Raw genomic sequence first — 14,837 nt, forward strand, 5'->3', positions numbered from 1 at the left:
TAATAGTCAGAAGAGGATCTATGACTTCTGGAAGCACCTCTTTTAGGAGCTTAGATGGTATAGGGTCTAACATACATGTTGTTGATTTAGATGATTTAACAAGTTTATACAATTCTTCCTCTCCTATAGTAGAGAATGAGTGGAACTGTTCCGCAGGGGGTCTATAGTGCACTGCCTGATGCAATACTGTAACTGACTGGTTGCAATTTTATCTCTAATAGTATCGATTTTAGAAGTAAATTAGTTCATAATGTCATTATGAAAGAGTCCACACACCTCTTTAATGTTATTTTAGTACAAGACACCAACTCTTCAAATCAAACAACTTTTTATTTGAGATGGGAACAATCTTTCTAAACTGTTTGAGCAAACAGGGAAGACATGGCATATAAAACACTGAATTGAAGGGATCTCCAGTAAGTGTTAAGACCCATGACCATTTCCTTGACCACATCTCGGACCTTGACCACATCCACAACCAGTTCCCGAACCACTTTCCTGGCCACGACCACTTCAATGACCTTCACCACGACCTTCTCCATGGCCACGACCTTCTCATTGGCCATGACCTTCTCATTGGCCACGACCTTCTCCCTGGCCGCTTCCACGACATTGTCCCTGGCCACTTCCACAACCTTCACCACAACCTTATCCACGACCTTCTACCTGGTCGCTTCCACGACCTTCTCCCTTGCCTTCACCATGACCTTCCCTCTGGCCGCTTCCACGACCTTCTCCCTGGCCGCTTCCACGACCTTCTCCCTGGCCGCTTCCACAACCTTCTCCCTGGCTGCTTCCACGACCTTGTCCCTGGCCACTTCCACGACCTTCACCACGACCTTCTCCACGACCTTCTCCCTTGCCTTCACCACGACCTTCTCCCTGGCCGCTTCCACGACATTGTCCCTGGCCACTTCCACGACCTTCACCACGACCTTCTACCTGGTCGCTTCCATGACCTTCTCCCTTGCCTTCACCACGACCTTCTCCCTGGCCGCTTCCACGACCTTCTCCCTGGCCACGACCTTCTCCCTGGCCGCTTCCACGACCTTCACCACGACCTTCTCCCTGGCTGCTTCCACGACCTTCTCCCTTGCCTTCACCACAACCTTCTCTCTGGCCGCTTCCCCGACCTTCTCCCTGGCTGCTTCCACGACCTTCTCTTTGGCCACTTCCACAACCTTGTCCCTGGCCACTTCCACGACCTTCACCATGACCTTCTCCCTTGCCTTCACCACGACCTTCTCCCTGGCCGCTTCCACGACCTTCTCCCTTGCCTTCACCACGACCTTCTCCCTGGCCGCTTCCACGACCTTGTCCCTGGCCACTTCCACGACCTTCAACACGACCTTCTACCTGGTCGCTTCCACGACCTTCTCCCTTGCCTTCACCACAACCTTCTCCCTGGCCGCTTCCACGACCTTCTCAATGGCCGCTTCCATGACCTTCTCCCTGGCCGCTTCCACGACCTTCTCCCTGGCCGATCCCACGACCTTCTCCTTGGCCACTTCCACGACCTTCACCACGACCTTCTCCACGACCTTCTCCCTGGCTGCTTCCACGACCTTCTCCCTTGCCTTCACCACGACCTTCTCCCTGGCCGCTTCCACGAGCTTCTCCCTTGCCTTCACCACGACCTTCTCCCTGGCCGCTTCCACGACCTTCTCCTTTGCCTTCACCACGACCTTCTCCCTGGCCGCTTCCACGACCTTCTCCCTTGCCTTCACCACGACCTTCTCCCTGGCCGCTTCCACGACCTTCACCACGACCTTCTCCACGACCTTCTAAGTTTCCATGGCGACACTATCAACTGCAAAATGAAACTGCAGTGGTCAGGTGGTACAGCGATCATGTTGTGGTCGATCAGGTGTTCGACTTCATGCAGCGCTATGCAGTCCAAAGCAGTGTGTGTCGCTTTTTCTTCTTCTTTTTTTAATTGACCAGAACAAAACATAGGAGTGTGCAAACCAATTATTAATGTCATTTTGTAATGTCATTTTAATGTAATCAATGATTGTAAATTCGTGGAAAATATTACAAGTATTGTTTGCTTTTTTATTAACAATGTTCTCCAAACTAGTACAGTAGTCCTTAAGTCTCCTGAAGAAAATGCATGAAATTTGGCTTGGACCCTGACCTCCTTCTTATGTTTGTGAAATTTTCCCAAAGTTATAAAAAGATGTACAAGAAAAAGTAAAGTTATTATTACGTAGCGTATCAGTTCTGAACCAGACAACCAGACAAATTAGAGATTCGATCAGGGGCATGGCTGAAACATGAGGAGACAATTTCCACAGAACAGCTCAAGACAACAGGATGTAAATAATTTTTTAGCACCACAATTCAGAAGCAAGTCCACTAACCAACCAACTCTTTCACAGAATAGCTTTCAACATTAACACCATTAGAACAATTATTGACAATTTCAATTTGGAAAAGAGATTGTCGAATTTGGGGCAAGTAATCAAGATTGATGGTCAAACAGCATGACCATCACATGTAAACCCATGACAGTAATCATGATCACAAGATCTTTGGATTGACTTCCCCCACCTAGTAGAAAAGAACCAGACTGAAATTCCTTCAAGGGGACCTTTTAACCTCTGGTCTCCATAGAATGTCCTTATGTTAGAGAATGGCACAGAAATGTACAGATGTAGATGCACCATCAAATTTACCTTTTAGCTTTTGCTTTAAATCATCACTTTTAGCGTTCTTTGAGCACTGTTCCAGAGTGCTTCGGCCTGCACTCCTGCTGCTACTTAGCCACGTTGATAAGAAACACCACCTAGTCTCATCAAATTTTACTTCTATTATTTTACTTTGGTTTCTTTTCTTTTCTGTTTGAGAGTTTCTTGTTCTGAGTTAAAGGGATACTCCACCGTGTTTTCATATTAAACTATGTTTTTCCCTTAACTAAGACGAGTTGATACATACCTCTCTCGTCTCAGTGCGTGCACTCAATCGCTTTGGCGTGCGGTGAAACTTTAAAGCACTTAGCTTAGCCCATTCAATCAATCAATCAATCACCTTTATTTATATAGTGCTTTAAACAAAATACATTGCGTCAAAGCACTGAACAACATTCATTTGGAAAACAGTGTCTCAATAATGCAAAATGATAGTTAAAGGCAGTTCATCATTGAATTCAGTTATGTCATCTCTGTTCAGTTGAAATGGTGTCTGTTTTTATTTGCAATCAAGTCAATGATATCGCTGTAGATGAAGTGACCCCAACTAAGCAAGCCAGAGGCGACAGCGGCAAGGAACCGAAACTCCATCGGTGACAGAATGGAGAAAAAAACCTTGGGAGAAACCAGGCTCAGTTGGGGGGTCAGTTCTCCTCTGACCAGACGAAAACCAGTAGTTCAATTCCAGGCTGCAGCAAAGTCAGATTGTGCAGAAGAATCATCTGTTTCCTGTGGTCTTGTCCTGGTGCTCCTCTGAGACAAGGTCTTTACAGGGGATCTGTATCTGGGGCTGTAGTTGTCCTGGTCTCCGCTGTCTTTCAGGGCAGTAGAGGTCCTTTCTAGGTGCTGATCCACCATCTGGTCTGGATACGTACTGGATCCGGGTGACTGCAGTGACCCTCTGATCTGGACACAGACTGGATCTCGTGGCCACGGTGACCTCGGAACAAGAGAGAAACAGACAAATATTAGCGTAGATGCCATTCTTCTAATGATGTAGAAAGTACGGTGTTATGTGAAGTGTTTCCGGTTCCGGTTTACCTAATTAATGCAGCCTAAAAATCCTTTAACGGATTTGGATATTAAAAGCATATTAGTATGTTATGTGTATGCCAGGTTAAAGAGATGGGTCTTTAATCTAGATTTAAACTGTAAGAGTGTGTCTGCCTCCGAACAATGTTAGGTAGGTTATTCCAGAGTTTAGGCGCCAAATAGGAAAAGGATCTGCCGCCCGCAGTTGATTTTTGATATTCTAGGTATTATCAAATTGCCTGAGTTTTGAGAACGTAGCGGACGTAGAGGAGTATAATGTAAAAGGAGCTCATTCAAATACTGAGGTGCTAAACCATTCAGGGCTTTATAAGTAATAAGCAATATTCTAAAATCTATACGATGTTTGATAGGGAGCCAGTGCAGTGTGGACAGGACCGGGCTAATATGGTCATACTTCCTGGTTCTAGTAAGAACTCTTGCTGCTGCATTTTGGACTAGCTGTAGTTTGTTTACCAAGCGTGCAGAACAACCACCCAATAAAGCATTACAATAGTCTAACCTTGAAGTCATAAATGCATGGATTAACATTTCTGCATTTGACATTGAGAGCATAGGCCGTAATTTAGATATATTTTTGAGATGGAAAAATGCAGTTTTACAAATGCTAGAAACGTGGCTTTCTAAGGAAAGATTGCGATCAAGTAGCACACCTAGGTTCCTAACTGATGACGAAGAATTGACAGAGCAACCATCAAGTCTTAGACAGTGTTCTAGTTTATTATAAGCAGAGTTTTTAGGCCCTATGATTAACACCTCTGTTTTTTCTGAATTTAGCAGTAAGAAATTACTCGTCATCCAATTTTTTATATCGACTATGCATTCCATTAGTTTTTCAAATTGGTGTGTTTCACCAGGCTGCGAGGAAATATAGAGCTGCGTATCATCAGCATAACAGTGAAAACTAACACCATGTTTCCTGATGATATCTCCCAAGGGTAACATATAAAGCGTGAAGAGTAGCGGCCCTAGTACTGAGCCTTGAGGTACTCCATACTGCACTTGTGATCGATATGATACATCTTCATTCACTGCTACGAACTGATGGCGGTCATATAAGTACGATTTAAACCATGCTAATGCACTTCAATATGGGCCAAGCAGAGAAGCTACCAAACACCTCCACGTTTTCCCTATTTAAATACAGTTACTCCCGTAGTGTAACTCGACCCAAGACGGCAACACAAAACAAAACGTTGCGCTTTTCTAAGCGTGTAAAATGGATAACTATATTGTATGGCGGAATACCATGGCAAGCGCTTGTAAGCACTTCGTCTTGAAGCAGTAATATCAAGAATTGACAGAGCAACCATCAAGTCTTAGACAGTGTTCTAGGTTATTACGTGCAGAGTTTTTAGGTCCTATAATAAACAACTATGCATTCCATTAGTTTTTCTAATTGGTGTGTTTCTCCGGGCCGCAAAGAAATATAGAGCTGAGTATCATCAGCATAACAGTGAAAGCTAACACCATGTGTCCTGATGATATCTCCCAAGGGTAACATATAAAGCGTGAAGAGTAGCAGCCCTAGTACTGAGCCTTGAGGTACTCCATACAGCACTTGTGATTGATACAATACATCTTCATTCACTGCTACGAACAGATGGCGGTCATAAAAGTATGATTTAAACCACGCTAATGCACTTCCATTAATGCCAACAAAGTGTTCAAGTCAATGCAAAAGAATGTTGTGGTCAATTGTGTCAAACGCAGCACTAAGATCCAATAAAACTAATAGAGAGATACAACCACGATCAGATGATAAGAGCAGATCATTTGTAACTCTCTGTTGAGAGCGGTCTCAGTACTATGCTGCGGTCTAAATCCTGACTGGAAATCCGCACATATACCATTTTTCTCTAAGAAGGAATAGAATTGTGAGGACACCACCTCTTCTAGTATCTTGGACAGAAAAGGGAGATTCGAGATTGGTCTAGAATTAACTAGTTCTTTGGGGTCAAGTTGTGGTTTTTTGAGGAGAGGCTTAAAAACAGCCAGCTTGAAGGTTTTGGGGACATATCCTAATGACAATGAGGAATTAATAATAGTCAGAAGAGGATCTATGACTTCTGGAAGCACCTCTTTTAGGAGCTTAGATGGTATAGGGTCTAACATACATGTTGTTGGTTTAGATGATTCAAGTTTATACAATTCTTCCTCTCCTATAGTAGAGAATGAGTGGAATTGTTCCGCAGGGGGTCTATAGTGCACTGTCTGATGCAATACTGTAGCTGTCTGGTTGCAATTTTATCTCTAATAGTATCGATTTTAGAAGTAAATTAGTTCATAAAGTCTTTATGAAAGAGTTCACACACCTCTTTAATGTGATTTTAGTACAAGACACCAACTCTTCAAATCAAGCAACTTTTTATTTGAGATGGGAACAATCCTTCTAAACTGTTTGAGCAAACAGGGAAGACATGGCATATAAAACACTTAATTGAAGGGATCTCCAGTAAGTGTTAAGACCCATGACCATTTCCTTGACCACATCTCGGACCTTGACCACATCCACAACCAGTTCCCGGACCACTTTCCTGGCCACGACCACTTCCATGACCTTCACCACGACCTTCTCCCTGGCCGCTTCCACGACCTTCTCCCTGGCCGCTTCCACGACCTTCTCCATTGCCTTCACCACGACCTTCTCCCTTGCCGTTTCCACGACCTTCTCCCTTGCCTTCACCACGACCTTCTCCCTTGCCTTCACCACGACCTTCTCCCTTGCCTTCACCACGACCTTCACCACGACCTTCTCCCTGGCCGCTTCCACGACCTTCTCCCTGGCCGCTTCCACGACCTTCTCCCTGGCCGCTTCCACGACCTTCTCCCTGGCCGCTTCCACGACCTTCTCCCTGGCCGCTTCCACGACCTTCTCCCTTGCCTTCACCACGACCTTCTCCTTGGCCACTTCCACGACCTTCACCACGACCTTCTCCCTGGCCGCTTCCACGACCTTCTCCCTGGCCGCTTCCACGACCTTCTCCCTGGCCGCTTCCACGACCTTCTCCATTGCCTTCACCACGACCTTCTCCTTTGCCTTCACCACGACCTTCTCCTTTGCCTTCACCACGACCTTCTCCCTGGCCGCTTCCACGACCTTCTCCCTGGCCGCTTCCACGACCTTCTCCCTGGCCGCTTCCACGACCTTCTCCCTGGCCGCTTCCACGACCTTCTCCCTGGCCGCTTCCACGACCTTCTCCCTGGCCGCTTCCACGACCTTCTCCTTGGCCACTTCCACGACCTTCACCACGACCTTCTCCCTGGCCGCTTCCACGACCCTCTCCCTGGCCATGACAACTTGCCTGACCTCTTCCCTGACCACGTGGTTCACTGCATGCAAAGCCACCGGTGACTGGGCAACATTTTTGTGTGGCAGGACACTGGCCATCATGGATACACCTTTCAGCACATGGTGGAATATTCTCTGGTAGGGGACAATGACCCGGCTTCACTGCGTGGACACAGATAGTCAGCTTTAGTCAGTGCATATACCGTGTGCCACTTTAATATACAGCACAAAACATTCAGAGCATAAAGAGATAATTAGATTCCAAGTATTATTTCTCTATATTTTTGTAACGCTTAAAACTACCCGAATTACTTTCAAAAGACCTTGCTGCATTTTTTTTTTTTTTTGGCAGTATAACATATATTCAGCAGATCTTCTCACCTGCGGTTCGTTTTTGAAAAGCATGAGTTATGCTCAAGTACCCAAACAGACACAGCAAAACAGCAATCAACGAGAAGTACACTCGAGCCGTCATCCTCCCGACCAGCAATCTCACAATAATCTCTGCTGGAGAATGCAAGGAATTGGTGCGTCAGAAGCAGTGGACCGCAAAGGGCAAAAATAAATACGTGTTGCTGCAATATCAACCTCTTTAAAATGGGGTTTTAAAGATCCACGTAGATCAATGATCAAACTCACCTGCCTGTAGTTTTCTTGTAATCTGGAATGCCTTAATTAGCTTGTTCAGGTGTGTTTGATTGGGTTTGGATGAGCTGAATGCTGCGTTCGGGTCACGTCATAATAATTAAGGTAGCCTAATTATGAGAGGATTGTGCGTTTCTATGGCGACACTATCAACTGCAAAATGAAACTGCAGTGGTCAGGTGGTACAGCGATCATGTTGTGGTCGATCATGTGTTCGACTTCATGCAGCGCTATGCAGTCCAAAGCAGTGCGTGCCGCTTCTTCTTCTTCTTTTTTTAATTGACCAGAACAAAATATAGGAGTGTGCAAACCAATTTTTAATGTAATTTTGTAATGTCATTTTAATGTAATCAATAATTGTATATTCTTGGAAAATATTACAAGTATTATTTGCTTTTTTATTAACAATGTGTAACCGGAATGAGTATGTTGTGCTGTTAGGTAGGTAGATGACGTAATGGGTAGGTGGCGTATAAAGTCTCGCCGGCGTCAAGGAAACAGCGTTTGCTCTCGTTCTACGCTTGGTGAGCGAGTTTGTGTTTCTTCCTCTGCTGGCGCGTTGAAGGAACGGCTTGACCCATTGTGTCCGACAATTCGGAGTGAGTAAACCTGTTGTTTTAATCATGTTTATCGTAAAGGAGATGCCTGGTAGGAAGATTGGCATTCACCATAGTAAATGTGTTTTAGGATTGTTCCGGTTTTAATAATCGAGGTGAGAGCAGAGTGCGCTTGTCATTTTGCGCTTTGTTACGGCCACTGGACGTAAGTAATGATTAAGCTCGTTTTTTTAAAGACTTATACATGTTAAGTACCCATTAAAGGAGCATTAGTGCATTAGCAACGTGAGTATTTTCTTGATTGTCAAATGTAGAATGTGGTGTGTAATAAAATTGTAATAGTTTTAATTACAGGACGTCAAAACCTTCTTTGGCAAGTGGCCATCGTTTTTTTTCCCACCGAACTTGGGATTTGGTTGTTTTGTTTTTTTGATTTGTGGCATTCATTTTGCAGGATCTGCCTGTCTTATTTAAATGGTATAGTGCTGTATTGGGAGGCCTTGTTTGATTTGTGTGTTTTACGTATAATGGTTTGATTGGGTTTGATTTTTATTTTATTTATATTGTTTTTGATTGGGTTTGACTTTTGGGTTTGTTTTTTTCTTCTTCCTCCCATGTGGTATATTTCCCATTTTAGTATTCTAGGTTGATTTGGGTGTTACTTTGAGTGCCATTCTTATGTTTTCTTTTGGTTTAAAGTATGATTTCTCTGTTTAATTAATGTGAATATTAGTCTAATGATTGGTTTCTCTTATTGTATTATATTAGATTTCGATTTGTTTGGGGTGTTATTTCTTTTGGAAATTAATTTAGTTTATTTTAAAACCATTCAGAGTGGTATTTAATTGTTGTAACTAGTTTATTTTTCTATTGGTTTCTTTTGTGTCATGGATGGTTTTACCAAGTCCTTCTACTCTTAAGAGAAGATACAATCTTGCTCATTCTAGAAAATAAAGCAACCCTTTTTGTACTCTGGCTTCTAGTTTATTTATTTGAACCACCTGTGATTCAAAGAAAAACAAAAAAGAGATTAGATCATTGTAAGGGTCCCACATCCTAGAATTTGTGGGTGGCGTAGTCAATTTCTTCGACTATTTAATAACAACGACCAAGCCTAGGACACAAATGTTCTCCAAACTAGTACAGTAATCCTTAAGTCTCCTGAAGAAAATGCATGAAATTTGGCTTGGACCCTGACCTCCTCCTTATGTATGTGAAATTTTCCCAAAGTTATAAAAAGATGTACAAGAAAAAGTAAAGTTATTATTATGTAGCGTATCAGTCCCGAACCAGACAAATTAGAGATTTGATCAGGGACATGGCTGAAACATGAGGAGACAATTTCCACAGAACAGCTCAAGACAAGAGGATGTTGTAAATATTTTTTTTAGCACCACAGGTCAGAAGCAAGTCCACTAACCAACCAACTCTTTCACAGAACAGCTTTCAACATTAACACCATTAGAACAATTATTGACAATTTCAATTTGGAAAGGAGATTGTCGAATTTGGGGCAAGTAATCAAGATTGATGGTCAAACAGCATGACCATCACATGTAAACCCATAACAGTAATCATGATCACAAGATCTTTGGATTGACTTCCCCCACCTAGTAGAAAAGAACCAGACTGAAATTCCTTCAAGGGGACCTTTTAACCTCTGGTCTCCATAGAATGTCCTTATGTTAGAGAATGGCACAGAAATGTACAGATGTAGATGCACCAAAATGAACTCAAAATAGACTTATAAAGGAATATCAGCCCATTGCTTAACTCCATATTATATATGTAACCCACACATTGGAATATTGTGTTTCTAATCGCTTATTGTGTATGTCTTTTTAATAACCATTGAATAGCTTAAGGATTCATGTTCAGTATGTGTGTGTTTGAATATTCTTGATTGAAATGTTTCTGACCATCAGTTATTTGTCGAATGTATCATATTCTTGTTATAGGAATCATGTACAAAATTATACCCTGCAAGACCGGGAAAATGCGGACCACGTGATTGTTAAGATGACATATCTATGGGGGGTGGAGAAACATCGCAACACCCAGAGCAAAGACAATATCTAATTGTTCAAGACAACATTTGAGGTGTGGCCGAAAGACCAGTTTAAATACTCAGGACACCATCAAATTTACCTTTTAGCTTTTGCTTTAAGTCATCACTTTTAGCGTTCTTTGAGCACTGTTCCAGAGTGCTTCAGCCTGCACGCCTGCTGCTACTTAGCCACGTTGATAAGAAACACCACCTAGTCTCGTCAAATTTTACTTCTATTATTTTACTTTGGTTTCTTGTTCTGAGTTAAAGGGATACTCCACCATGTTTTCATATTAAACTATGTTTTTCCCTTAACTAAGACGAGTTGATACATACCTCGCTCGTCTCAGTGCGTGCACTCAATCGCTTTGGCGTGCGGTGACACTTTGAAAGCACTTAGCTTAGCCCATTCATTCAATATGGGCCAAGCAGAGAAGCTACCAAACACCTCCACGTTTTCCCTATTTAAATACAGTTACTCGCGTAGTGTAACTCGACCTAGGACGGTAACACAAAACAAAACGTTGCGCTTTTCTAAGCGTGTAAAATGAATAACTATATTGTATGGCGGAATACCATGGCAAGTGCTTGTAAGCACTTCGTCTTGAAGCAGTAATATTAAGAATTGAGAGCAACCATCAAGTCTTAGACAGTGTTCTAGGTTATTACGTGCAGAGTTTTTAGGTCCTATAATAAACAACTATGCATTCCATTAGTTTTTCTAATTGGTGTGTTTCTCCGGGCCGCAAAGAAATATAGAGCTGAGTATCATCAGCATAACAGTGAAAGCTAACACCATGTTTCCTGATGATATCTCCCAAGGGTAACATATAAAGCGTGAAGAGTAGCAGCCCTAGTACTGAGCCTTGAGGTATTCCATACTGCACTTGTGATTGATATGATACATCTTCATTCACTGCTACGAACAGATGGCGGTCATAAAAGTATGATTTAAACCAGTGGGTGGGCCGCCAATTATTTTCTGTTCATTTCCAGTCCATTCTAGGGCTGTGCGATTAAAAGAAAACGTCCTAAAATCACGATTTGAGCGTGCGCGATTGTCTAAATCGCTTTATACCACAATTTTCCGCGGCTCTGACCTCCCGTATCCGATCCCATCAGAATGAATTGCGCCTAGCGCGAGAACAGAGACTGGGCATATGCCAAACTCCAGGTTCACACACTGTCTGTGATGCGCCTTTTTTCTGAGCCAATGTTGACGGATCAGAGCGTTCTCACTGCGGTAAAAGGCTAGAAATAAAAACGTGCGATAATTCATGTCTAACACATGAGCATAGAGTGAATTTGTTAGTGAACAGGATGCAGTTTAAGTGAGAGGAGACACGTTTTAATTGTGCACACTCTCTCCTCGCAAAGCAGTGTGTATCTGAGCAAGCACGACTGGTTTTGTGACAGAGCAAAGGAAATCTGCTGCGAACAGATAGATTCGCACTCGTGCATTATTTTAATGTGCTTTCGCGTTATATTTATGCGCTCTCACTGCTGACCGCATACACTGCAAACACCTGAGGCACCGCTCCAATTAATGAGCTCTATGAACAATGCATGGCAAAAAAGAAAAAAAAGTCCCTGTATACAGGATTTTTTTTTTTTTTTTTTGCCACAAGTCTATACATTTTTTTTACATCTTCACTATAGTGATAATTTTGACTTATGTCTGTTCTAGAGATGACTTTTTGATAAAGCTCTGATTGGTTTTCTTTTGGAAATATGTTTCAAATTAATCCTGAATGCATTTATGACTGTAAAAGCATATCGATGTGTGTCACAATTGCAAAATTGATAAAAAAAAAAAAAATCGCGATAGTTTTTTTTTTTTTTTGTCCATATCGCACAGCCCTAGTTTATTCAATAAATACAGTTTAAAATCTAGCTTCGGAGTACTAAGTTATTAACCCAACAATAGCGGGGTCAGTTAATTTTTTTGAAGTGGGCCGCGCAAACATATGTGTTTGGTTGTGTGGGCCGCGAGTTGAAAAAGGTTGGGAACCACTGATTTAAACCATGCTAATGCACTTTCATTAATGCCAACAAAGTGTTCAAGTCTATGCAAAAGAATGTTGTGGTCAATTGTGTCAAACGCAGCACTAAGATCCATTAAAACTAATAGAGAGATACAACCACCATCAGATGATAAGAGCAGATCATTTGTAACTCTGAGAGCAGTCTCAGTACTATGCTACGGTCTAAATCTTGACTGGAAATCCGCACATATACCATTTTTCTCTAAGAAGGAATAGAATTGTGAGGACACCACCTCTTCTAGTATCTTGGACAGAAAAGGGAGATTCGAGATTGGTCTAGAATTAACTAGTTCTTTGGGGTCAAGTTGTGGTTTTTTGAGGAGAGGCTTAAAAACAGCCAGCTTGAAGGTTTTGGGGACATATCCTAATGACAATGAGGAATTAATAATAGTCAGAAGAGGATCTATGACTTCTGCAAGCACCTCTTTTAGGAGCTTAGATGGTATAGGGTCTAACATACATGTTGTTGGTTTAGATGATTTAACAAGTTTATACAATTCTTCCTCTCCTATAGTAGAGAATGAGTGGAATTGTTCCGCAGGGGGTCTATAGTGCACTGTCTGATGCAATACTGTAGCTGTCTGGTTGCAATTTTATCTCTAATAGTATCGATTTTAGAAGTAAATTAGTTCATAAAGTCTTTATGAAAGAGTTCACACACCTCTTTAATGTGATTTTAGTACAAGACACCAACTCTTCAAATCAAGCAACTTTTTATTTGAGATGGGAACAATCCTTCTAAACTGTTTGAGCAAACAGGGAAGACATGGCATATAAAACACTTAATTGAAGGGATCTCCAGTAAGTGTTAAGACCCATGACCATTTCCTTGACCACATCTCGGACCTTGACCACATCCACAACCAGTTCCCGGACCACTTTCCTGGCCACGACCACTTCCATGACCTTGTCCCTGGCCACGACCTTCTCCCTGGCCGCTTCCACGACCTTCTCCCTGGCCTTCACCCCGACCTTCTCCATTGCCGCTTCCACAACCTTCTCCCCGACCTTCTCCCTGGCCTTCACCCCGACCTTCTCCATTGCCGCTTCCACAACCTTCTCCCCGACCTTCTCCTTTGCCTTCACCACGACCTTCTCCCTGGCCGCTTCCACGACCTTCTCCCTGGCCGCTTCCACGACCTTCTCCCTTGCCTTCACCACGACCTTCTCCCTTGCCTTCACCACGACCTTCTCCCTTGCCTTCACCACGACCTTCTCCCTTGCCTTCACCACGACCTTCTCCCTTGCCTTCACCACGACCTTCTCCCTTGCCTTCACCACGACCTTCTCCCTTGCCTTCACCACGACCTTCTCCTTGGCCACTTCCACGACCTTCTCCTTGGCCACTTCCACGACCTTCACCACGACCTTCTCCCTGGCCGCTTCCACGACCCTCTCCCTGGCCATGACAACTTGCCTGACCTCTTCCCTGACCACGTGGTTCACTGCATGCAAAGCCACCGGTGACTGGGCAACATTTTTGTGTGGCAGGACACTGGCCATCATGGATACACCTTTCAGCACACGGTGGAATATTCTCTGGTAGGGGACAATGACCCGGCTTCACTGCGTGGACACAGATAGTCAGCTTTAGTCAGTGCATATACCGTGTGCCACTTCAATATACAGCACAAAACATTCAGAGCATAAAGAGATAATTATATTCCAAGTATTATTTCTCTAGATTTTTGTAACGCTTAAAACTACCCGAATTACTTTCAAAAGACCTTGCTGCATTTTTTTTTTGGCAGTATAACATATTCAGCAGATCTGCTCACCTGCGGTTCGTTTTTGAAAAGCATGAGTTATGCTCAAGTACCCAAACAGACACAGCAAAACCGCAATCAACGAGAAGTACACTCGAGCCGTCATCCTCCCGACCAGCAATCTCACAATGATCTCTGCTGGAGAATGCAAGGAATTGGTGCGTCAGAAGCAGTGGACCGCAAAAATAAATACGTGTTGCTGCAATATCAACCTCTTTATCAATGGGGTTTTAAAGATCCACGTAGATCAATGATCAAACTCACCTGCCTGTAGTTTTCTTGTAATCTGGAATGCCTTAATTAGCTTGTTCAGGTGTGTTTGATTGGGGTTGGATGAGCTGAATGCTGCGTTCGGGCCACGTCATAATAATTAAGGTAGCCTAATTATGAGAGGATTGTGCGTTTCTATGGCGACACTATCAACTGCAAAATGAAACTGCAGTGGTCAGGTGGTACAGCGATCATGTTGTGGTCGATCATGTGTTCGACTTCATGCAGCGCTATGCAGTCCAAAGCAGTGCGTGCCGCTTCTTCTTCTTTTTTTATGTGGCCGGCTTGACGTCCTTCTAATATACTAAAGAAAGAGACAATGCCAAGACATCTCCCAAAGAAGGATTCTTTTATTCTTGACTGAGCCTCAAAAGAAGACCCAGCATTAAATGTTTGGTTCAGGGAAAAATAGTTTTTTCTCAGGACTCAGATCCAATTAAACCAGAGAAGTTTTATAAAACAGAATAATAAAACA

General features: G+C 43.0%; 1 protein-coding gene across 50 annotated transcripts; it reads right to left on the bottom strand.

Annotated features, from left to right (window-relative positions):
* Window positions 1–311: 311 nt before the first annotated feature.
* Window positions 312–14,301, bottom strand: LOC128021446 (uncharacterized). 50 transcript variants are annotated; one of them, XM_052608628.1, is made up of 13 exons: window positions 14,105–14,300; window positions 13,695–13,892; window positions 13,467–13,658; window positions 13,335–13,394; window positions 13,251–13,298; window positions 6,817–6,960; window positions 6,697–6,720; window positions 6,613–6,636; window positions 6,433–6,480; window positions 6,313–6,384; window positions 1,266–1,337; window positions 804–875; window positions 312–533 (listed from the first exon to the last, which is right to left on the bottom strand). In XM_052608628.1, the coding sequence occupies exons 1-13, from the start codon at window positions 14,196–14,198 to the stop codon at window positions 514–516; spliced, it is 1,068 nt and encodes a 355-aa protein (XP_052464588.1). In that variant the 5' UTR covers window positions 14,199–14,300; the 3' UTR covers window positions 312–513. The 50 variants fall into 50 exon arrangements, with proteins under 50 accessions (XP_052464588.1, XP_052464583.1, XP_052464589.1 ...); XM_052608623.1 differs by having other exon boundaries at window positions 6,697–6,744; XM_052608629.1 differs by lacking the exon at window positions 6,697–6,720 and adding an exon at window positions 6,745–6,768.
* Between the last annotated feature and the right edge of the window lie 536 nt (window positions 14,302–14,837).

Source organism: Carassius gibelio, chromosome A10, assembly GCF_023724105.1.
Source record: "Carassius gibelio isolate Cgi1373 ecotype wild population from Czech Republic chromosome A10, carGib1.2-hapl.c, whole genome shotgun sequence".
NCBI classification, from domain to species: Eukaryota; Metazoa; Chordata; class Actinopteri; order Cypriniformes; family Cyprinidae; genus Carassius; species Carassius gibelio.

Excerpts from the sequence above, each read along its gene's own strand:
- LOC128021446 (XM_052608615.1), bottom strand. The coding sequence starts at position 14,198 with ATGACGGCTCGAGTGTACTTCTCGTTGATTGCGGTTTTGCTGTGTCTG. Across the intron at positions 6,757-6,792 it reads TGGTGAAGGCAAAGGAGAAG|GCAATGGAGAAGGTCGTGGA; the intron begins GTCGTGGTGAAG and ends GTCGTGGTGAAG. Across the intron at positions 876-1,265 it reads TGGTGAAGGCAAGGGAGAAG|GTCGTGGTGAAGGCAAGGGA; the intron begins GTCGTGGAAGCG and ends GCCAGGGAGAAG.